Here is a 25,507-nt window from a genome sequence, read left to right on the forward strand (position 1 = left end):
GGATCCCCAGGGTGCAGAGTAGAGGTGCTATATAATGCTGCACATGATCTTGCACTCTCAGATGGTGAGCACAGCTAGATACTCTTGAATGCAAGTGGCGGGATCTCGACACGTCAGGATGGAGAGGCTGCTGTACCAGCCAATGAGGTTCTGCAGCATCCTGATTGCATATGTGTGAGGGTGATTAGCATACTCCTTAAATGGATGTGTGTGGCATGGTAGCACGGTGTAAGGAAACCACAGTTCGCGTCCCAAGACCTCCCTGTGAGGAATTTACATGTTATGCCTGTGTCTGCAATGGTTTCCTCATACAACCCAAAGCCATGGCAGTTATGGGGATTGGCGATACTAAATTGGCCCTAGTGTGTGGTTGGGTTGTGTGTGCTTGCTCCCGCCTTGTGTTTGCTGCTAGCTGGGATGGGCTCCAGTAGACCACCGTGACCCTGTTCAGGATTAAGTGGGTTAGACAATATGATAAATATGTCAGTTTCAGAGTAGAGTTCAAGGTGTATATTTCCCTTTTTTGGCCATTTTCGAACCCACTCAAACTTTTATAAATGAGGCCCAAGGATATTAATGAAGTTGCTTGGAATTGCAAAGTAACAGCTTAGACTACTCTACTGTCCAACCCAGCGACTTTAGCATAATGATCCATTCATTCTTTTTCTAACAGGTCTTTTTGTCTTAATCCTCCAAACCAGCAGTTATTTGGGTTTTCTTGGCTGCTTGGGCGGTGATTAGATGCCATATTGTTGTCATTTTGAAATACCAATTCTCTTCACAGGTATGAATCTCCTTGCCTAAACGACGGGCTTCCTTCTCTGTACATCAAGGTGACCAACACTAAATTGAGGATCTTCACAATTTGGAACCTGGAGAAATTTGAATTCAAGCTGATTTCTATGCGGGAATTATATCAGGTATTTATTTTTTTTTTCGCTCCATGTGCGTGTTTTGGTGATGGGTTATCATTCTAGATACACTTCGTCATGTCTGATCCAAGAGAGCTGGCATAGGTTTTCAAGATTTATGTTCACTGGCTATATACTGTACAGTGTTTTAGTCCAGTATTTATTTTATAAAGATGGTGGTGATGGCCTGGGGTATCATAATCTGCAGGAGAATGAAAACCAGAGCAAGCAACACCAAGGATAAAGTGGTAGAGATTAAAAGAGGAAGGAATTAGAAACCGGTGTAGGGAGAACATCTGAAATGAAGTGCAGTCACCTGAGAGTGTAGAAGAATAGCAAAGTTTTAATTAATAGTAGGTGAAGAGGTGTTGGGTAGGACAACAGGGAGAAGTCCACCTGCGGACAAAGACACATGGTGGTGGAACAAACGGGTGCAGGATGTGATAAAGGCTACAAAGGAGACAAAGACGATATGGCACCAATCCGAGGAGGAGGTAAATATAGAAATGTATAGCCATACAAACAAGGAAGCAAAGATGGAAGAGCTAAGGCACAAGCTTTGGAGGATGTGTATGATAAACTGGAGACAGAAGAAGGGAGAGAGACGCCATGATTTATAGAATAGTGATAGATTTTAGTCAGGTAAGGCAGATCAATGCTGAGTAAGGTATGGTCTTAAATGAGCTTTAAAAGATCAAGAATAGATGGAAGCAGTACTTAAGAGAGCTGTTGAATGAAGAAAATCCAAGGGTGGTAGTTGGGGGTTATTCTTGGTAGTCACCCTTCATTTGAGATTATAAGGATAAAGTAAAGGAGGCCTTGAAAAGATTGAAAAATGGAAAGACAACAGGATTGGATGGACTACCAACAGAATTGTGAAAGAGTTTAGAAGATGAGAAAGAGGTGTTGAGATCTAATGCAGATTATCTATAAACAAAAGAGAACACCAGATTAGTGGAGGAGTAGTAAGATTGTACCCATTTATAAGGAGAAGGGCAATACAGTATAGAGGAGTAAAGCAGATATTGCATCCAATTAAAATTTGGAAAAGGGTTATGGAGAGAAGACTTGGGGAAGACCACCATAGGTAGTTTGGCTTAATACCAGGGTGATGGAACACCTGATGCAGTCTTTGCATTGAGATAGCTCATAGAGAAAAATTGAAAAGAAAAAAAAAACATAAGATGTTTGTTAATATGGAGAAGGCTTAAGGAGGGGGGCCACGTCAAGGGGTCTAGAGGGACATGAGAGAGAAAGGAGCCCCAGAGAAGTGTGATGAGGATTGTCTAAATATGTATGAGGGAGTGAGGACTCGGGTTAAAAGCAGTGTTACGGTGATAGACAACATCTCAGTTAGAGGAGGTCATCTCCAGACCAGGTCTTTGATCTGGTGATGGGTGTGTTGAGTTGTGGGATTATAGACCAGTCCCCTTGGTGCTGCTTTGTGCTGATGACAGTTTGTTGTATAGCACTAGAAAAGAGGAAGTTGGAAGAATGGAGAATTGGTTTTGGGGGATTGAGAGTTGAAGGTAAATGGGAAGAAGACAGAATGTATGAGGTTTAATGATGAATAGGACTGAGAAGTTAGCCTGCAGGGAGTGCTACTGATAAGCGTGGAGAGGTTTAAATATCTAGGATCAGTGGTAATCCAAGATGGAAAACTAAATGCAGAGATAACCGGTAGACAGCTATGTGGATGGAACAATTGAAAGAAGGTATCGGGAGTATTGTGTGAACGGAATAGTAAGGTGAAGGTTAAAGGTCAGGCTGTTAAGACAGTGGTAAGGCCAGCAATGATTTATGGATTGGTTCTTACCTTACAATCTGATGGTATTGGGTATGTGGTGGCCTCCCACTGCACTGCTTAAATAAGCAGATTTGTTAAATTTAACCTCACTAACTTATTTATAAACCACTTTATTAAATACAGAATGGTACTCCTTAGACTTCTCTATTCCCAAATCTTTGGAAGCATTAGTGCAGAGGACTGATGTTAGAAGAATGAAGTGGGTAGGACTTGTGGGCTGAATGGCCTGTTCTTGTCCAGATTGTTCTAATATGCAGTTTAAATGAGAGCTGTAATTGTTAACACTCGGAATATCAACCACAATAATTTTTTTCATGTGCCAACTACAAGTTAACTTGGTGTTTTTTCTATTACAAAAATTGAGACTTGCTCAGTAAAAAATGGATTTATTGAAATATTAAAATAACACGCTAATTTTACAATGGCATCCAGAACAGATTAACCTTTTGTCACTGTGGCAGTCAAGGTGTCAATTTTTACTTCACGTGTGGGCTGTCAAATGTGTCACGTTATCGGTTTCTAATGATTGGTTTTGGTACGCAGTATAATTTGGGAAAAGGGCAGTGGGTGGGGAATTTTTCTTAAATTGCAAAAAAGTGTGATTTTTTTTTTGTTTTGAATGTATTTTGTTTTGTTTGATTTATAAAGGGAGTGTACGAGGGAAGCGGAGATCAACTTTTCTATGACCCCAGTGACTCCTGGGATGCAGATGGAGCATGCCAGTCTCCTCGAAGGTAAAACAGTCTTCACGAGATTAAATGTTGTTTTTGTCTTAACGGGTGTCAAACGCCAGGCCGCAGTGGCTGCATTTTTTCATTCTAACCATCTTCTTCATTAGTGCCCTGGTTTTGCTGCTAATTAACTTTTTTTGTCTTTATTTTAATTAACTTGACTCGGGCCGCTTAGTTGTCTCTTCTTCCTTAATTAGCAGCCAAGCAATAATGAGACAAAACAAGCTGCCACATGTCCAGCTCACCTATGCCCATCACACAATCTCTGCAAATTAAGAAATGTGATGGTCTCTGCAAGGTTGACCTCTTACGTCACCAGATGGTGTTCTTAGGGGGAAAAAAAAAAACGCCAGAAAATCCACAGTCTGCTGTGGCAGGATGAGAGGAATTTAAATAATGAGTTCAATTAACAACAAGAATCGGCTTTTTATTAAGGGATTGGTTGGAGTTTGAAATCCCAGTTTAGCTGGTCATCTGTTGGCTCGTTTCACGTCTCATTTCTATATGGCTGTCATTTAATGAAGAAAGAAATCAATTCAGAGGGCTGAACTCTTCTAACAGGGCTATTAAAATGAAGGGAAAAGTTAATTAGCAGTGAAAACTGGTCACTGATTAGGAAAAGGGTTAGAATGAAAACCTGTACCCACTGCAGCCCTCCAGGCCCGGAGTTCGACACCAGTGACCTACACAGTCCACCAATAACACGAACAGCAGCAATGATGATGCCAATAATAATAATCCCCAAACTCTAGCATAGAAGAGACCGAGATGGTGAAATAAAATTAAATGATCCAAACGGCAACAGGACTGTAGCTCTTGAGTGAATTGCTAAAAGCTGATTTAATCCAACCTACGAGAGTCTCCCAAACGGACGTACGAGGTGTGGCAGAAAAGTAATGAGACTGGCAACACTGCAAGCGATCTGGCAATGCTGCACTGTTGTCCTTGATAGAGCCCGTGTATCAGTCCCCTCCCATAGCTCAGTGCGAGTTTCAGCTCCTTCCGTTAACTACGTGATTTTTGTGACTGCTTTTAGCGAAGTTGTGTTTTTGGTTGTGCGTCACGCAAAATGGAACAGCGGAATTTGGAGCAACGTTGTGCCATTAAACAGCAAGTGTGATGTTTGAAAAGTTTAAAACAGGCCTATGGGGAACATTCTTTATCCCGAGCTCAAGTTTTTCGCTGGCACAAATCATTTTTGGAAGGCAGAAAACACGTTGAAGATGAACACCGTTCAGAGAAGCCTTCAATTTCGAAAACCAATGAAAACATCGAACGTGTGAACGCTCTTGTGAGATCAGACCGTCGTTTAACATTAAGAATGTTGACTGAACAACTAAATTTGAACAGATTTACCGTTCATCAAATTTTGACTGAACATTTGCACATGCGAAAGGTCTGTGCCAAAATGGTGCCGAAAAACCTCACAATTGAGAAGGACAATCGAAAAAACAAGTGTCTTGATCTTCTTGACAGAATCGCTAATGAGCAAGATTTCTTTAGTCGTGTGATCACAGGTGATGAATCATGGATTTCTGAATACGATCCTGAGACCAAGAGGCAAAGTCAGGAGTGGCACACTGCAAACTCTCCTCGACCAAAGAAAGCTCGAATGAGCAAATTGAAGATCAAATCAATGCTGATTTGTTTTTTTGACAAAAGGGGAATCGCCCACAAAGAATTTGTTCCTCCAGGACAAACTGTCAACCAAGTTTTTTATAAGGACGTCCTTGAAAGGCTCAGAAAAAGGGTCATTCGCGTGAGACCAGACATTGTAGGCAAATGGATGCTCCATCATGACAACATCCCATGTCACACTGCCCTCTCCATAACAGAATTTTTGACCTGAAAATGCATTCCTGTGGTTCCCCAGCCCCCTTATTCACCTGACCTCAGTCCGTGTGACTTTTTCCTAAACTGAAAAATGTCCTCAAAGGACGTCATTTCGGGACTTTAGAAAACATCCAAAAGAGTGTAACGGACATGCTGAAGACCATACCGGTTGAAGACTTCCAGCGCTGCTACCAACAGTGGGAACAACGTCTCCATCGGTGTGTAGCTGCTCAAGGGAACTACTTTGAAGGGGATAACATCGATGTTTGGAAAAAAATAAAAACTTTGATAAATAAAAAATCAGTCTCATTACTTTTCTGCCACACATTAAAACTTGTGTTAAAACTTAGCTAATATCGTCCTCTGTTGCGCACCACCATTTGTGAGATTTGCTCTGGGCACACTAAAGCAGTTGTGCGTTTAGTTTGGATAGGTAAATTGCTTAATTTGCATACACAAGTATACGGTATATAGGAATTGTGGGTAAAGGTTCCTATTTCAAGATAATCATTTTATAGGCCTATTCCTAATTTCACTGAATGTTGTCGTCATTATGCTAAGTTTTCAATTAATTTAAATGACATGCATATGTTGCAGTAATGTCTTAGTTTAAAGAAAAAATTCTATGTAGAATTGCCACCATCATCTAAAAGCACTTGTTTATTTGGTAGTAAAAAGAGATAACTATAGAACTCCCAATTACAGTTTTAGCAATAAATTGAACGTTTTTTTTTTTCTCTCTCTAGAGGAGCATTAAAAGCAATAAATAAAGACTCCTACTATAGTCAGATTACTACTTTATTTTCTGAAATGGCACTCTGAGCTCATTTTTCTGAGACGGTCTTGTAAATGGAAAGTCGACGTTCTCAGATTGTGAATTTGAAGTCCTAAATACTTCACTGTCTCCAGGCCTCGCTGTACACGTCAGGCAGTGATGATTCGTCTCAAAGCAAAGGGGCTGGTGGGGCACCATTTACAACTTGGCCTAGGGCAGCAAAATCCTAGAAGCGGCTCTGCCCACCACGAAACCCACCGAGTCGATGAGCACACACACACACACACACATCAGTGAGACGCTTGGTCTTGCTTTTCACTGATGATTTTGGATATTCTTGGTGCTGTTGTTGAAAGAGCAAGTCTTGTGTTGTCTTTGAGAACTAATTTAGCTTTTTCAAGCAAGTTTCCCTTCCGAGTAGACAAAATTTACCCCTGGTTTTGGAAACCACTGCCATAAAGGGTTGTTTACTGTTGAGCATATTTCCGTATAAGTTTAACGACTTGTGTTTTTATTTTTTATTTTCACCTCCACAGGCGCCGAAGCTCTTTGACAAGGAGATATTCAGATAGCTGCTGGGACAAAGGTATGTGTAACATAACTCTGTGACTGAATGCTATGGTAATCTCCTGTTCAAATATGTGATTTTTATTCTCTTATTAACTACTAGCTGAAATAGAAATACCCAGCGTTGCCTGGGAGGAAAATAGTGTTTTGGTTTTTTTTTTTGTTTGTGAAAAACACAATTTAAAAAAAAAAAAACACAACTTTAAAAATAAAAATAAATTAACAAACAATAAAGATTCACTAATGTCCTTGTCTTGCGGCCTTGTATGTATGTTATCATCCAGTTGACACTCGGAACCAGCCAACTGTATTTAATTTGAAAAGCAACAGGCTGGCGGTGGTGCTCAAACATAAAGAATGCTGGCAGTCGCCTACTATATACGGTACTACCTGCGTAAGCCCGTGCTGTTAAAAGCCCAGAAAGTATTGAAATCCTCAGTACTACTCTGGGCATCTCTCTGCTATGAAGATTCATGTTGCCAGTGTGCTCACATCGTTTGTGCATTAGCAGCTAAGCGACTGTCTTTCTTAGGTTTCCTTTTGCCGGTGTGCTGGCATCGCTTGCGTATCCTCAGAGCTGGAGCCCTCACTTCCGGGCTGGACAGACACACACACTTGCACACATAGGACTCTATTTAATTTGAAAAGCAACGGTGGCGCGGTGGTGGCGCTCAAACATAAAGAATGCTGGCAGTCACCTCCAGTTCGCCCTCTGGTGGTCGTTCCAAGTGTCAACTGGATGATAACATGCATACACATGATCACCCTACCCAGAATGGGATGGGTCTGGGCTGATTTCACTCTACAGTACAGACCATTGAGAAACAGGTGTACCAAGTTTCATGAAAATCGTTCCAGCCATTCAGAACTGATACTAGAACAGGCATTCATACACAGATTGATAATAAAATGTTTTATTTATATAGTGCCTTCCCCATGCTCAAGGCGCTTCAGAGTCTTAAAAAAAAATCAAAAAACGGCAGGGTATATAATAATAGGCTCACCCGACTTTTAAGTTGACCACTTAAGGCAATTCAATATGTAGATCAATTTGGTATTTTATACAAACTCATTAATTTGGTTATATTGAATTTGAGTGGTATTACTTTAATACTCGTAGTTTCTGTTATTTTTGTGATGAAATTTAAACTTTTTTCTATATTGAGGTCGCCCTTTTGAACCCCCCTGATATTTACTACGCGGTGAGGCATTTGTACTCCATCAACATTAATTATTTCCAGAGGCATCATTTTGTCTATTTTTCCAGCGCATCGCGCACAAAAGCAAGGGAAACGATGGGAGCACCAGAACTCTGCTCACATCATGTCACTTCGTACCGCAAGCTGCAAGTAGTAAGTCTGTGATAAGCGGAATACCGCTACGCTTTCCACTCACGGGACGGAAGGACAATCCCGACCGCGTTTATATAGTAAGAAAGATGATGATGATGATGATATCACACAGTCTGGAGTAGAAAATCATCTTTTACCTGGAAAAACGAAACTACAAATCCCATTGTCCATTGCAAAATGGACAGGGCGTGTGTAAAACTCCGTGAGTGCTAGAAGGACACCCGACCTGCTTTTATATAGAAGGATTGGATACAAATGTTTTCTGGATTAGAACAATGAAACAGATAACAAAGCATTAAATAGAACAAAGGACAATAAATCGGAGTAAAATGCTAAATTCAATACAAAAAGAAAAACCTAAAAAATAACCGAACGACACACAAATTATCCAGAGCACCTGGACAGAGAGGTAAACTGAGAGAAGTTAAAAGCCTTCCTAAGTAAATGAGATTATATATATATATATATATATATATATATATATATATATATATATATATATATATACACACACACACGCAGGTGTGGCAGAAAAGTAATGAGACTGGCAACACTGCAAGCGATCTGGCAATGCTGCGCTGTTGTCCTTGATAGAGCCCGTGTATCAGTCCCCTCCCATAGCTCAGTGCGAGTTTCAACTCCTTCCGTTAACTACATGATTTTTGTGACTGCTATTAGCAAACTTGTATTTTTGGTTGTGCGTCACGCAAAATGGAACAGCGGAATTTGGAGCAACGTTGTGCCATTAAACGGCAAGTGTGACGTTTGAAAAGTTAAAACAGGCCTATGGGGAACATTCTTTATCCCGAGCTCAAGTTTTCGCTGGCACAAATCATTTTGGAAGGCAGAAAACACGTTGAAGATGAACACCGTTCAGGGAGGACTTCAACTTCGAAAACCAATGAAAACATCGAACGTGTGAACACTCTTGTGAGATCAGACCGTCGCTTAACATTAAGAATGTTGAGTGAACAATTAAATTTGAACAGATTTACCGTTCATCAAATTTTGACTGAACATTTGCACATGCGAAAGGTCTGTGCCAAAATGGTGCCGAAAAACTGCCCTCTCCATAACAGAATTTTTGACCTCAGAAGTCATTCCTGTGGTTCCCCAGCCCCTTATTCACCTGACCTCAGTCCGTGTGACTTTTTCCTTTTCTTAAACTGAAAAGTGTCCTCAAAGGACGTCATTTTGGGACTTTAGAAAACATCCAGAAGAGTGTAATGGACATGCTGAAGACCATACCGGTTGAAGACTTCCAGCACTGCTACCAACAGTGGGAAAAACGTCTCCATCGGTGTGTAGCTGCCCAAGGGAACTACTTTGAAGGGATAACATTGATGTTTGAAAAAAATAAAAACTTTGGTAAATACAAAATCAGTCTCATTACTTTTCTGCCACACCTCGTATTTATATAAAAAAATAGAGAAAGAGAGAGAATATTTCTGACCTCACCGATATGTTAGCACGCTGCGGTACATGAAAACTTGACAAAAGGCCTTTTAATCCAGTATGGTAGGCCACCGTGGATATTGGTTAAATTTCTGCTTAGTACGTGCTATGATTCTGAATCTGTAGTCCTGTGAAACGTAAAATGTGTAAAGCTGTACCATTGTGTGCTCCAGGTTTAGTCGTACCATGCGTGAAGTAGACAATCTTGCGTTACTGTACGAGACCAAAGGAATATTTGCGTCTTCTGTCCACTTAACTCTTCTGTAAAGACCACGTCGCATCTAATGACAATTGCAGTTTTCAGTGACATCTTTCATTTCTATAGAGGCAGTCAGCAGTACGCTTCTGTGAATTCAGACACGTAGTTTGACATCCCTGCTGATTTAGCTCCCACCAGTCTGTGACTCACTCCGTCTCCAGTCTTGGGGTTGAGCTCTACATGCATTAGATCGGACTACTCATGAATGCTCACCTGGAACATCACGGTCAGTAAGGCTCCAGAAAATGTCACTTTTGTAGAAAACATCCCGATTTCAAAAGAAGACGGGAGCCTTTTCACCTAATGACTACAAAATTGTGGCTCTAGGAAGACCTTTGAGAGGCTGGTCCTGGACTGTTAGTCCTCTTGTGGTAGACCACTTGGACCCAGTGCAGTTTGCCAATCGGACAAAGCCTGGAGTGGAGGGACGCCATTATCTTTGAACTCCACAAGGCTTCTTTCCTTCCGTATTGCTATGAGGCCTATGTTGTGGGTGTTTTTTAATTTCTCCAGTGCCTTCAATCCCATCCAGCCATTCCTGTTGAAGGGTAAACTCAGGGATATGCAAGGTGGATGAGCCTGTGGTGTCCTGGATGATGGACTGTCTGTCAGTTGGGCTTCAGTTTGTGAGACTGAAGGACTGTGAGGGCAACACTTGAGCACCACAATAGATAGGCCTGTCTGCTTTACTCTGCACACCTCAGACTAAAAATATAACAACTGGTCACGTTACTTTCAGAAACTGTGATGGTTTTGCACTAATTGGGTGTATTGATGCAGGGAATAAGTCAGAGAAGAAGTTGGTGCCAGAACTATTGTAACATCAGCAAAAATAAGGAACTGGTTATAGACATGTGCCATACCAAAGAGTCGCTACACCATGTCACTATTTAGGGAGTGGATGCAGAGTTGGTCAAGCTGGACTGGCCTCGTAACACACAGGAACATAAGAATGGGCAGAGCAGACTTGGCCCCTTAGGTGACTACGTTCCTTTAATGTGGGTAGTGACATCCTTGACATGTTCTATAAGTCTGTGATGGATCGGTAACATCACATCGAGAGACCCTCTGAATCAACAGGCTGATTAAGAAGGCAGGCTCAGTTATGGGACACCTTATAGACACACTGGAGGTCCTTAGTGGAGGGAAAAAATGAAAATAAAACTGAGTGCCATTATGAACAATGCTGCACATCCGCTCTCTGACACACCAGCACTGAGGACATTCAGCAAACAGATTATTCCCCTTCATCTTTAGCCAAGTCAGAAGTTCTCGTTCTTATTTATTCTGGTGTGTATTTGTGAGGATTTTTGTTGTTTTTAATATTTATTGAACTTCTGTAATGAGAAGACAAGCAAAATGACACATTTTATTGGATAACCAAACAGATTACAACATGCAGGCTTTCAAGGCCTCTCAGGCCCCTTCTTCAGGCAGTTTGTAACTGATTTAATTGTAATTTGATTGTAGACTTGCCTGAGGAAGAGGCCTGAGCTGCCTTGAAAGCCTGCATGTTGTAAATATAAAAGGCGTCATTTTGCTTGTCTTCTCATTGCATCCATAGTGGCTAATGTGGTACAAAACTCCCGGTTGAGTGAACGCTGGTGAGACTGCTCGCCGGTAACTAGAATATTGATTTTGCTAGACTAGTGATTTTGATGGTATTTCTTTTGCCATATTGCTGACATCTTTGCGTGGCTATATATGCTATATGCTGTGTCTGCATTTAGCTTCAGCCTAACCTCCATTTCATTTGAAACTTACTGGTTTATTTTCTGGACGTCTGAGCTGCCTGCAGCCTCCTCGCCTACAATGTGGACTGGTAGGATATCTGCTTGGTTGGTTGTTTGGAGTCTTCTGTCGCTTGCTATCCAACCTGCGACTGGCCTCCTCCAGTACCCAGCTGCTTCGACTGCGTCTTCTCCAGTCTGTGCCTCTGCTGTCGGTGCTATATTTCGACCTGGACGTCATACTTCTCCCTCGTCGGAGATACATCCATCGTGGGTCCCGCCGGAGATTCGAACGGACGCTCGAAAGGAATTAACTCTTTTGGTCTGATTTTCGGCACCCTCCACATAACACAGATAGGAACGCTGACCATAGCGTGTTGGCCAGCTTAGCTCGGTCGACTAACACCACTGTCAAATGCGACAGCAACATTGTCAGCTTTGGTCTATTGAACATCCGCTCACTTACGAGCAAGGGACATCTCATTCAGGATCTCCTCATTGACCGTAAGTTTGACTTTCTCTGTTTAACTGAGACTTGGCAGCAACCTCAAGACTTTTCACAACTTAATGAATGCACCCCCCCGGGGTTTGTTTACACTTGTCAACCCCGTGCATCTGGCCGGGAGGAGGTGTGTGGTAATTTATCGCGAGAAGTTGAAAGTCCTGCCGTTGCCTGCTCCTGCTGTTAGCTCTTTTGAATCGACTGTGTGTCAACTGTCTGGGCCAGTTCCAACCATCATTGCAACTGTCTACCGTCCTCCTAAGTCTAACAACAATTTTTTGAATGATCTTGCTACCTTCCTTACCAATCTATCTGTAATTACTCCAAATATAATTCTGCTGGGGGATTTTAATATACATCTGGACAATATCAATATCCCTCTCACTAGAGACTTTTTATCTTGCCTGGAGTTTTGGATACCAGCAGCACACTGATGTTCCTACCCATTGTAAAGGACATATCTTGGACCTGATTTGCTGCTCTGGTGTTGTTCCTTTTGATCTTACAGCAGATGAACTCACTATAACCGACCACTTTCTCCTCTCATTCAACGCTAAACTTACCTTTTCTGTTCCTAAGCTTCCACGTCTCATAGCCTTTCGTAACATTAAGAATATCAACTTGAATTTGCTGTCTTCTAGAATTGATTCGCAAATGGACTTTTATAATTTATCCTCTCCCATAGAACTGGTCTCATATTATGACACTTGTCTTAATGGTATTCTTAATTCTCTGGCTCCGCTAAAACCAGATCTGTTTCTTTTCCTTTTCTGCCCCTGGTTTACGCCTGAACTTCGCTTCTGAAAGCTAAAGGCAGGCAACTTGAAAGGTTGTTTAAAAAAAACAGACTCTTTGTCCACAAAGAGATGTATAAAAATCATCTACTCTATTACAAGGATTGTATAGCTCAAACCAAATCTAATTATTACACTCAGTTAATTACTAGTAATACAGGTAACACCAAGTCTTTGTTTTCTTTACTTAATAATGTTACACAACCTCCAGACTCTTTACCATCTCACCTTCACTCAACTGCCTTCTGTAATTCTCTTATGTCTTTTTCAATGAGAAAATCCAAAAGATACATCAGCACCTTGGTCCAGATCCTTTCTGTATTTCTTCTGAACTACACTCACCTATTCACTCTTTCTCTTCTTTCCAGCTTCCCACTTCCTCTGAAATCTCAGATCTCATCTGCAAATCCAAGTCATCTACTTGTCAGCTGGACCCCGCTGCCTACAGTTTTGGTTAAAGCCTGCCTCCCTCTCTAGTCCCTCTTATTTCTGCCATCATTCACTCTTCTCTTACTACTGGTATTATTCCTTCATCTTTCAAAACTGCTGCTATAACCCCAATATTAAAAACCTGGTTGTGATCCTACTAATTTCAATAATTTTCGCCCCATTTCTAACTTGCCCTTTATCTCCAAAATTCTTGAAAAATAGTAGCTATCCAACTTCAGACCCACTTGTCTCACAATAATCTATATGAGAAGTTCCAGTCTGGTTTTCGCCCCTTCATAGTACAGAAACGCACTTGTTAAAATTACTAATGACCTCCTTATGGCTGCTGATTCTGGTCTAATCACTATTCTCATCCTTCTTGATCTGAGTGCGGCCTTTGATACTATTTGTCATACCACTCTCCTTAATAGATTATCTTTGATTGGCATTACTCACACTCCACTTGATTGGTTTAGATCTTACTTTCAGGCCGCACTCAGTTCATACAGCTTAAAACTTTCACATCCCAACCCACCGCTGTTACTTCTGGTGTGCCCCAAGGCTCTGTCCTGGGGCCTCTTCTTTATTATTTACCTTCTTCCCTTGGCAATATTTTTCACAAATATAACATTAATTTTCACTGTTATGCTGATGACACCCAGCTCTACCTTGCTGGTAAACCCACCTCCTCTTTTCCACCACCCTCACTTATTGACTGCATTTCTGAAATTAAATCCTGGTTCTCTTCAAATTTTCTTAAATTAAACAGTGACAAAACTGAGGTTCTCCTCATTGGTTCAAAATCATCATTATCCAAAACCAATAATCTTTCTTTTATTATTGATAACTCTGTTGTTTCCCCATCATCTCAGGTCAAGAGTCTGGGTGTCATCCTCGACAGTACTCTATCTTTCCAATGTCACATTAATAACATCACCCGGTCTGCTTACTTCCACTTACGTAATATTAATCGCATTCGCCCTCCCTCACTCCTCATACCACTGCCATTCTTGTTCATAGTCTTGTCACTTCTTGGCTGGACTACTGCAATTCACTCCTCTTTGGTCTCCCTAATAAATCTCTTCACAAGCTTCAGTTAGTCCAGAATTCTGCAGCACGTATCATCACTGGAATCCCATCTTTTCACCATATTACTCCGGTCTTGCAGCAGCTTCATTGGCTCCTGATCAAGTTTCATATTGATTTTAAGATCCTGCTACTAACATTTAAGGCCATCCATAACCTCGCACCTCCATATCTGTCTGACCTTGTACATGTTGCCATTCCCTCCCGTAACCTTAGATCCTCTTCCTCCACCCATCTGACCGTTCCTCCCCCGTCTAACCACCATGGGGAGCAGAGCTTTCAGCCGTTCTGCTCCCAAGCACTGGAACTCATTACCTGCGGATCTCCGAAATATCAAATCATATTCATCTTTCAAATGTAAACTTAAAACACATTTGTTTAAAATGGCTTTTTCTTCTTCCTCCTAATTATAGTGGTTTTGTTTGGTTTTAATTTTTAGATTTTCTGATGTTTTAAGCTGTTTTATAATTGTCTTTATTTATTTATTTATTGTTTGTTTGTTCGGTGTCCTTGAGTTCTCTGAAAGGCGCCTTGTATAAATAAAATGTATTATTATTATTAATAAAACTTTACTACTACTTGAACTTCTGTAAAAAGCCAAATTTTCCCCATTGTGACAAACTGAATGATACGTAGCACTTTGTCTATCTCGGTAAGCTGCTTGCTGTTCCATTGAGTCAGTAGCCTTAAATTAGAAGTGGCTTCTGATAGCCATGTAACTGATAGAGCTCCACATGGTTAATCACTAATTTAATTTAGTAACACAGCCCACTATATCCTAACACAGGGTCACGGGGGTCTGCTGGAGCTAATCCCAGCCAACACCGGGCGCAAGGCAGGAAGAAACCCCGGACAGGGTGCCAGCCCACCACAGGGAGCACACACCCACACACCAAGCCAACTGGGGACAATTTAGGATCGCCAATGCACCTAACCAGCATGTCTTTGGACTGTGGGAGGCTCGACTCCATTACTCCTGTGACATGTCCCTGCTGCTACTGTTTCACCACCTTGATGTCTCCTTACTACCCCTGCAGCTGACCTTGACGATATAAAAAAAAAAAACAATGAAAAATAGACAATATGAAAGCATAAGTACAATATACAGTACACGTACATATAGTGCAGATAGTGCAAATGGTTCATAAAGTGGCTCAGGCTGTGCAGTGTTACGGTTGTAATTCTAAGTACAAGCAGTTCTACTGGGAGCACTTGATGGACTACTTGAGTGCGTTTGGAGCTCTTGGGATGAAACAAATGTTTCTGGTCTTCCCTACACCTATTCCTTCCATCTTAGCCAGAGCCAGAAGCTCCCTTGTTCTGCCTCTTTTTTCCAGCTCCCTAAGTTCCTTATCCATTGTCTGGTATCTCCCTGAGACTTAAGAAGATGCTGGGTGGTGATTCTGATGAAGTCTCTGCAACTAACTTCAACAGGATAGGTGGTCTCCTTTCTCACTACTTCTTAACATTTTACTCTCTGCTTCATGTATCTAGCCATCATTCTTTCAAAAAGCCATCTCCATTCCTTTCTCCCAAGGTGTACTGTAAGCAGGGCCATCTTAACACATGGGCACACTGGGCAGTTTCTTGGGGGGGGGTCCCCCATGAGTATAGGGGCCTACGTTTTTTCTGATGCCTATGTATGTTTCTGTCTTGATATCAAAAAGAGAGAGCAGAGCAAGAGAAAGTAGCCAGAACTGAGCCAAGTCCTTGATACGCGTACCACCTTCATACTTTTCAACAATCAATTCAAATTTACATGAAAAAACACAATCACATCAAAATTCACACGGAGTTATAGCGCGGGTTTGGGGTGTTTCATTTTCTAAGGCAAAATGTAAAACTTTTGCAGGCTTTGCTTACACCCCGAGTCTCAGTGATATAAAAGATATATAGGTGCCGGTGATAAAATTAGAATATCATGACAAAGTTGTTTTATTTCACTAATTCCATTCAAAAAGTGAAACTTGTATATTAGATTCATTCATTACACCCAGACTGATGTATTTCAAATGTTTATTTCTTTTAATTTTGATGATAACTGACAACTAATGAAAGTCCCAAATTCAGTATCTCGGAAAATTAGAATATTGTGAAGAGGTTCAATATTGAAGACACCTGATGCGCCACACTAATCAGCTAATGAACTCAAAAGCCTTTAAATGGTCTCTTAGTCGAGTTCTGTAGGCTACATAATCATGGGGAAGACTGCTGACTTGACAGTTGACCAAAAGACGACCATTGACACCTTCATCAAGGAGGGCAAGACACAAAAGGTCATTGCTAAAGAGGTTGGCTGTTCACAGAGCTCTGCGTCCAAGAACATTAGAGAGGCGAAGGGAAGGACAAGATGTGGTAGAAAAAAGTGCACAAGCAATAGGGATAACCGCACCCTGGAGAGGATTATGAAACAAAACTGTGGGGGAGATTCACAAAGAGTGGACTACAGCTGGAGTCAGTGCTTCATGACCCACCACGCACAGACGTATGCAAGACATGGGTTTCAGCTGTCGCATTCCTTGTGTCAAGCCACTCTTGAACAAGAGACAGCGTCAGAAGCGTCTCGACTGGACTGCTGCTGAGTGGTCCAAAGTTATGTTCTCTGATGAAAGTCAATTTTGCATTTCCTTTGGAAATTAAGGTCCCAGAGTCTGGAGGAAGAGATGAGAGGCACAGAATCCATGTTGCCTGAGGTCCAGTGTAAAGTTTCCACAGTCAGTGATGGTTTGGGGTGCCATGTCATCTGCTGGTGTTGGTCCATTGTGTTTTCTGAGGTCCAAGGTCAACGCAGCCGTCTACCAGGAAGTTTTAGAGCACTTCATGCTTCCTGCTGCTGACGAACTTTATGGAGATGCAGATTTCATTTTCCAACAGGACCTGGCACCTGCACGAAGTGGCAAAACTACCAGTACCTGGTTTAAGGACCATGGTATCCCTGTTCTTGATTGGCCAGCAAAAACGCGTGACCTTAAACCCCATAGATTTTCTTTAGATTTATTGTGAAGAGGAAGATAAAAAAAAATGTGTGTGTGTATAAATGGATACATCTATCTTCTGTTATCCTTATGTTGTGACTAAATGTTGTTTTGTTTATTTCATGTCTGGGTCATTTGTGAAAGTACTGTAACAAGAACATTTATTTCTATAGCACATTTTCATACAAATGATGTCATGTAAAGTGCTTTACAGGATGAAGAAAGAGAAAAAAGACAATTAAATAAGAAAATAGAATTAGGGAACACTAATTAACATAGAATAAAAGTAAGGTCTGATTGGCAGGGAGGACAGGAAAAAAAAAAAAACACTCCAGAAGGCTGGAGAAAAAAACAAAATCTGCAGGGGTTCCAAGGCCACGAGTCCACCCAGCTCCCTCTAGGCATTCTACCTAACATTGATGATCTCAATCAGTCCTCATGGTTTTCAGGCTCCACGTGGAAGAACTTGATGATGAAGGTCATGTGGACGTCTGGTCTTTAATTCATCAATGTTGGAACATCACGGTGCTTTGATCAGGTGGTGGTGGTGCAGATCACCATCACAGTAAACCAGAAAAAGAACAGAAGAGAAAGTAGGGGTTCATACGGATAGCGGAGCCGTGATAAAAAAATAATTCAATGCATGAACAGAATTTCAGGGTTACACTAAAACGAATCTATAAGACATGTTAAAATGAGTTTTTAGCATTTTTTTTAAAGTGATCCACCGTATTCGTCTGGCAAATTTCTATTGGTAAGCTGTTCCAGATTTTAGGTGCATAGCCACAGCAGAGAAAGTGGCAGTGCTAATGTAGATTTTTGGCAATTTCTGAACCTTGTTCAAAAATTGTACAGATCTTTCATATTTCTGGTGTCCTGGCCAGAAGGCGAAACAGACGGCCCTAAACCCTCCCCTCAACCACCCCCATTACCCATGTTAATTTGCCATCCCTGAGGGTGGACAAGTTAAGTAACTCTCTTTCCTACACCATGCACAGTGGTGCTGGCCAGTTGAAACAATGGCACCGAAAAATATTTGCCCACGGCTAGTATACCTATGGCTCATCATACGACCGGTTATGAGATACCTTCTGTACTTGGTGCCAGACATTAACACTGCCAACCACCTGAGAGGAAATTCATTTTCCAGGATGAAATGAAGCGTTGATCGCTGACCCCAGTCATCTGATATGGATTTACAGAACAGGCTTTCACTTGCAAATAGAACAAGTTATTCTCAAGTACAATAGAGATTTTTAGAGGCCATCTTAGCCATTTTGTAACCAATCTTTTGTGTCCCAGTTTACAGGACCAAGTCTAGTTTGGCCTGATATTTATCAGCATCGGAAGCCTAGTGATAATGACAGAACAATGTACAGTGTGTTTTACTTTGAGGAATAGGAGTCATTCCAGCCCCCCCCAATAAAGGTTTTTAATTACGTAAAGGTGAATTGCACAATTCATATTTGTTCCATTGTGTTAGGTAGAGTACGTGGTGTCCAGTATTTTTTTTTTTTTTTGGATTTGCTTACAGTCATGATTTAGCTACTAACATTTTATTTTTGTAGAAAGGAAATGTCAGCACTGGCAGCTCTCAAGTAGTGGAGCTCCATACCATTGTTCTTGCACTATATGGCTAAAAGTAGTACTAGGGTGTTGTACCGTGTTAGCCATTATGGATGTAGTGATCTACCTGTGTGCATCTTTCTCCACTCTTGTACGTCACCTTACAGTATGTTCCTCCCTCTTAAAATAAGTATTCACCACAGCCATGTCCATCCTTTTAGCCAAATCCACTGTCCTCTGACCTTCTTCATTCCTCTCCTTGACACCATAGCTACCTATCACCTCCTCATCTCCACAGTTCCCTTTGCCCATTGAAATCTGCTCCAATCACCACTTTCTGTCCCTTGGGTACACTGTTCATCACTTCATCGAACTCACTCCAGAAATCTTCTTTCTCATCCATCACACACCCAACTTGTGGGTCATATGCACCAACAACATTCATCATCACACCTTCAGTTTCCAGCTTCATAATCATCACTCAATCTGATACTCTTTCCCTCCAGAACACTCTTGACATGCTGTTCCTTCCGAATAACTCCTACTCCATTTCTCCTCCCATCCACACCATGATAGAACAATTTGAATCCACCTCTGATCCACCTGGCCTTACTCCCCTTCCATTAGTCTCTTGCACGCACAATATATCGACCTTCCTTCTCTCCATCATATCTATTAACCCTCTCCCTTTACCAGTCATACTGCCAACGTTCAAAGTTCCTACCCTCAGTTTCACTCTCTTTACCTTCCTCCTCTTCTTCTGCCAACAGTAGCCCAATTTCTGCCAGCACCTTGTTGACTAACAGTACTAGTGGCGGTCGATGTTAACCCGGGGCTCAACCGATCCGGTATGGAAATTTGTATTGTTGTCCACATATTGATTTGGCAAAATTTTACACCGGATGCCCTTCCTGATGTTACCCTCCCCATTTATCCGAGCTTGGGACTGGCACAAAGAAACACACTGGTTTCTGCATCCCCTGTGGCTGGCATATTGTAATCTTTCTATTTAGCCAATAAAAGGTGTCATTTTGCTTGGCCAAAAGTATACAGGTACCCATTGATATTACGGAGTTTGGGTATAAATGTTAACAGGTTAAATAAATTCATGCAAAGCCATGGGATCTCCCATTGGCAGTAAATGGGTCATGATCAGTAAATGGGACTCTAAACATGGCACTGTATAATAAGATGTCACCTTTACCACAAGTCAATATGTGAAGTGTTTGCTCTGGTAGATCTTTCTTGGTCAACTCTAAATGTTATTGTGAACTGGAAGCATCTGGAGGAACAGCTGAGCCCCAAAGTGGTAGACCACACAAACTCGCTGAACAGGGCCACCGAGTGCTGAAGCATGTAGAAATCGGCAATCCTCTGTTGGACCACTCACTTCAGAGTTCCAAAATGCTTCTGGAAGAAACATCAACACAGGAACTGTGCCTCAGGAGCTTCTTGGCCAAGTAGATGTACACAGGTCCACGATCACCCTAAACAATGACAAGTGTTCGCTAGAGTGGTGTAAAGCCCTCTGCTGGCCAACTGGACTCTGGAGTGTGGAAATGAGGAGTCATGCTTCATTATCTGGTGGTCTGATGGTTGAATTTGTGGTTTGGTGGATACCTTCTGGATTGCACTGTAACGTTTGATTCAAGAGAGGGATAATGTCAGGGTTTGTGTTGGCCCTGTTGGTTCATCTCCCATTAATGCTAAGGCATACAAAGTAAATTTAGACAATGGGGTGTCAAAAGTTTTTGGAAGACCCTTTTCAGTTCCATCATGACTGACTGTGGACAAGGCCAGATCATCAAAGACCTGGAGGAACTCAAATGGCCTGCACAGAGCCCTGACCTCAGCTCTACTGAAAACCTTTGGATGAAGTGGAACGCTGATTGTGACCAAAGTCTTCTCATCCAACATCAGCGCCTGACCTCACAAATGCTTTTTTTTTTGGCTGAATGGGCACACATTCCCACCTTACACTCCAAATTCTCATGGAAATCCTTCTCAGAAGAGTGGAGGCCTCTATGGCAGGGGGCCGACTCCATGTTAATGCACCCGTGGTTTTGGAATGGGTTGTCCAAAGAGCTCATATACTGTAGGTGTGATGGTCAGGTGTTCACAATCTTTTGATCATAATGGTGCTGTTTTAATTTGCAGTCTTATTTAAGTGTAAATGAAACTTTTGTGTCAGGGTGTCGGTTGTGAAGCATTTTTTAACAGCGTTTATAGTTTTCAACCACTTTTTTTTTTTATTTTTATTTATTTTTTAAATTTTTTTTGGTGCCTCTGTAGCTTTTCGTGATGTAGGATCTCTCGTTGAGCCTGGATGTGCTGCCGCTTGTAAGCATCTCATTTCTACTGCCTTGGAGGGACTTGAGGTGACATCTGGCACCAGGCATCTCCTGGATAAACTGCTTCTGGATCTTTGCACCATAGTGGACTCCGTGAAGACTATCGCAGACTCCTACAGAGACCTACGCAGGATCTCACACGGAGCACGTAAGTAATGTCTTGACGTTCGCCATTAAATTATTATGCATGGTTTAAATATCGAGTCATTGTCCAGACACATTTGTGTCAGAAAAGGGTGGGGCTTGGGTCTATGCAGACAACGTTAACTCACATTTGTATTTGTCACACAATTAAACACACTGTACAATATGTATTGAAATGCTTAGTTGCTGATATTTACATTTATTTGCTTAGCCGAGGCTGTTAGACAAAGCAACTTGACTCTATCAGGGTGGATGTCGACTTTTATCGAAATTCAGAGGTAGAGGACGGGAATCGGCTGTAAACCTCAACTAAACTCGCTGTTCTATTTTAGTTTGATTCCTTTTGCTAGAAGGAAAGTTAGCTTCAGTGATTTGACTCGATTCCTTGCATGTGCAGGAGTAGCGAAGATCAAACCACCTCTAAAATGGCATTGACATTTGGTGAGAGACCAAAGCGAATGGGGAAAAATATCATCCACAGAGTATCGTTGAATCGGACTTCTCGGACTCAGATAATTTTGATGGAAGTGATCTGGAGTTCGAGATCGAAAACGAAAGTGAGGTACCAGCATCAGCTGATCATGGTGCTGAACACGTTCGTGTAGCTCATGCGGTTACAGCAACATTCGCCTGGGAAGACCTCCACTTACGACGACACAAGGTACCAACTGGATTGCGTCGCACTGCGACTGCTACCGCTGGCCCCACGCAACCGCCAGAAACTGTATATCAACTGCAGCATGCACAGCAAGAGATGTTTCATGTAGATTTGCTGTATGTATGAAACAATTTCAGGAAACTGATCTTTGGGGAAAAAATATTCAGCCCTCAGATTTAAGTTTAAGGTTTTCAGTCTTTGCCTTACCCAATAGGCGGCAGTCGACAGCATGCTCCCATAACGCCGACCGTCTAATGCAAAATACCAACTAATGCCAACCAAAGACCAACTAGTGTGCCTTTTGGCTAAGATACAATTAAACAGGTTTGGCTTTCTCATTAGTCGGAGTGTTGGGCTCTTTGTGTGAGAGTTGAGAACCAACGAGCGTTCAGCTGTCCGTACAATGCATAGAATGTAGCAGCGAGGTGTGTTTTGAACCTCATAAATAAGAGAAGCACATCTGTGTTGTGTTTCTTGTACTAAAGCAGAATGGAGACCAGAACGGAGGTTGTGGCTCAATGCACCACAGCTAATAAACCTACACACAGTGCCGGTACAGCACCACCTCCGTTAGGTGGCACAGTGACTGTGAACCTCACAAGTAAAAGAGAAACTCGTCTGTCTTGTGCTTTTATGTAACAAAATGGAAACCAGGGTCAAGGTTGCGGGTTCAATGCACCACAACTAGTAAATTTACTCACGGTTGGCCGGTACAGCACCACCTCCATCAGGTGATACGGGGCCCGTGAACCTCCCAAAAACACAAACAAGCTTCTCTTGGAATTATATAACAAAATGGAAACAAGGGCCAAGGCTGTGACTCAATGCACCACAGCTAGTAAACCCACTCACACTGCTGGTACAGCACCACCTTCGTCAGGTCATACTTGTCCTGTGAACCTCACAAATAGAAGAGAAGCTCATCTATCGTGTGTGTTTATGTGACAGAATGGGAACAAGAGCCAAGGCTGTAGCTCAGTGCACCACAGCTAATAAACCTACACACAGTGCCGGTACAGCACCACCTCCGTTAGGTGGCACAGGGACTGTGAACCTCACAAGTAAAATAGAAACTCGTCTCTTGTGTTTTTATGTAACAAAATGGAAACAAGGGTCAAGGCTGTGGCTCAATGCACCACATCTAGTAAACTTACTCACCGTGCCGATACAGCACCACATCCGTCAAGTGACATGGGGCCTGTGAACCTCACAAATAGAAGAGAAGCTCTTCTATCTTGTGTTTTTATGCGACAGGATGGAAACAAGAGCCAAGGTTGCGGCTCAATGCACCACAGCTAGTAAACCCACTCACAGTGCTGGTACAGCACCATCTCCATCGGGTAACATGGGGCCTGTAAACCTCACAAATAGAAGAGAAGCTCATCTGTCCGGTTTCTGCATTAAAATAGAATGGGGGTAGAGAAAATGGACAGAGACTGCAGGTTTGAATGCACCACAGTTATTAAACCTACAAACACCGCCGGTACAGCACCAACCTTGTCAACTTGCTGTGTCTCACTGATATTGCAGTCTGGGTGAAGAAACCCCATCTCCAGTACGACTTGACAAAGATGGACCTTCTTGGTATCCCAGATCACTCGGCTCTTCAGCACCTCATCAGGGTTCAGCTCGGCTCACTATCACTCACTAATGCCCGTCATTGTCCTTTAGGGGCAATGTTGCTGTGATTTCTCAATCTTACACATTCACACTATGCAATATTGGGATCAGACGCATCTGTCAGGTCTTGTCATGTCTGGATTACTGCAACTCTCTACCTTGTCACCAAGCCATTCCAGATGATTCAAAATGCAGCGGGCACATCCGGTGTTCAACCAGCCGAGGTGGACACATCGTTCCTATTTTCAGGTTACTACATAAATGTTTTATTTAAAGTAGATGCTATTAAACATCTTCTTAAATACTAACTTTTTTTGGGAGCGTGTTTTATTTCTCTTTGTGTCTGTTCCAAAGCGGAGAAAGTTCCAGATCCTAGCATCTACTTGTCAGCTGCGACCAGCGTGTACAGCATGGTGACGACGCTCCAGATCTGCCAGATGTTGATCACGGATGTCTGTGTACAAAAGACCCATTTAAAAATCCTTTCCTCTGAAGTGAAGATGCTTGGGGGAAGCCTGGCATTACTGATTCATGTAGGTATCTATTGTGAGTTGATTTTTACTGATAAATACTGTGTTGGCTATCTGTTAGAATGACGAGTACCATGCATTTTATTACTACAAATGTTTGTGATGTGCCATGTGTTTGAATGGCAGAGTCCTACCAACTGGATGGGCAAACACACACAGACACTTGCAATTTTATTAAGGTGGATAATTTTTCTGTGTACTAAGGGGGCTTCGCTTGCCAACCCCTGTATTTGCACTATGCACTATCCTCTTTGTGGTTCTGTTCCTCGTGTATGAGGATGCGGATGTACAATTTAAACAGATTTTTATTTTCATGGGAATAGATAGATACTTTGGGTGGCGCAGTGGTAGTGCTGCTGCCTCACAGTTAGGAGACCCAGGTTCACTTCCCGGGTCCTCCCTGTGTGGAGTTTGCATGGTCTCCCCGTGTCTGCGTGGTTTCCTCCCACAGTCCAAAGACATGCAGGTTAAGGGCATTGGCGATTCTAAATTGTGCTTTGTGTGTGCTTGGTGTGTGGGTGTGTGTGTCCTGCGGTGGGTTGGCACCCTGCCCAGGATTGGTTCCTGCCTTGTGCCCTGTGTTGGCTGGGATTGGCTCCAGCAGACCCCCGTGACCCTGTGTTCCGGTTCAGCGGGTTGGAAAAATGGATGAATAGATAGATACTTTATTAATCCCCAAGGAGAAATTCACATACGCATTATAGAACTATTTTACATCACAGGGAGTAATTAACCATAGTAAAAAATAGTAAAACATAATAAATTGAAAGAAAATTGTTTCATGTTGCATTAGAGATATGTTCTGTTTGGCTTTGAAATTAACACACAAATACTTTTTAAACTTAAAAACTTAAAACAATTTTTTTAATTAACTTGTCGTCAATATGACATTGAATTTTGATTCTGTTTGGACTTTCATCATGACAACGCAACGTATAACTGCCTGTGAGTGAATTTTGTTTCTTTCTCTCTATTAAATAAAATGAAATATTAAAAACACTTTCGAATTTTTGGCTCTGATTTGTTAGAATAGCTTTTGCAAAGCCAATTAATGGGAAACTGCCAACATTTTAGGTCCGTGTACTTTTTGGTATTTGAAATTTCATTTTAGAAGCAAAAACGAAAATGAAAGGAATTTTCAGATTTAGATTTTTGATTAAAGAATAAAATGAGAGAAAATAAGGTATTTTGTAATTCTGTGATAACAAATAGCAGTCATAAAGTTAAAATTACACACACTTTTCTGGATTTATTTGTGATTCAAATAATGAAAGTGTAATAGCTCAAAAACAACAAAACAGACGCATTTTCGTTGTCTGAAACCGTAAGTACTTCTTCTTCTGCATGATTTTTGACAACACGTGCGAACCTCCCAACGTCCTCCTCACAAGACATCGACCGACGGCCTTGAAGTTACGCTGGCATCAGCAGA

General features: G+C 41.8%; 1 protein-coding gene across 1 annotated transcript in view; it reads left to right on the forward strand.

Annotated features, from left to right (window-relative positions):
- Window positions 1-783: 783 nt before the first annotated feature.
- LOC120538279 overlaps window positions 784-25,507 on the forward strand; it is a 34,495-nt gene continuing 9,771 nt past the window's right edge. Inside the window, exons 1-5 of the mRNA XM_039767740.1 lie at window positions 784-920; window positions 3,367-3,452; window positions 6,594-6,643; window positions 21,065-21,271; window positions 23,900-24,078. Of these exons, the coding sequence (XP_039623674.1) occupies window positions 903-920; window positions 3,367-3,452; window positions 6,594-6,643; window positions 21,065-21,271; window positions 23,900-24,078 (540 nt within the window). The 5' untranslated portion in view covers window positions 784-902. The remainder of the gene's footprint in view (window positions 921-3,366; window positions 3,453-6,593; window positions 6,644-21,064; window positions 21,272-23,899; window positions 24,079-25,507) is intronic.

The sequence above is a fragment of the Polypterus senegalus genome, chromosome 10 (assembly GCF_016835505.1).
Source record: "Polypterus senegalus isolate Bchr_013 chromosome 10, ASM1683550v1, whole genome shotgun sequence".
Classification (NCBI taxonomy): Eukaryota; Metazoa; Chordata; class Cladistia; order Polypteriformes; family Polypteridae; genus Polypterus; species Polypterus senegalus.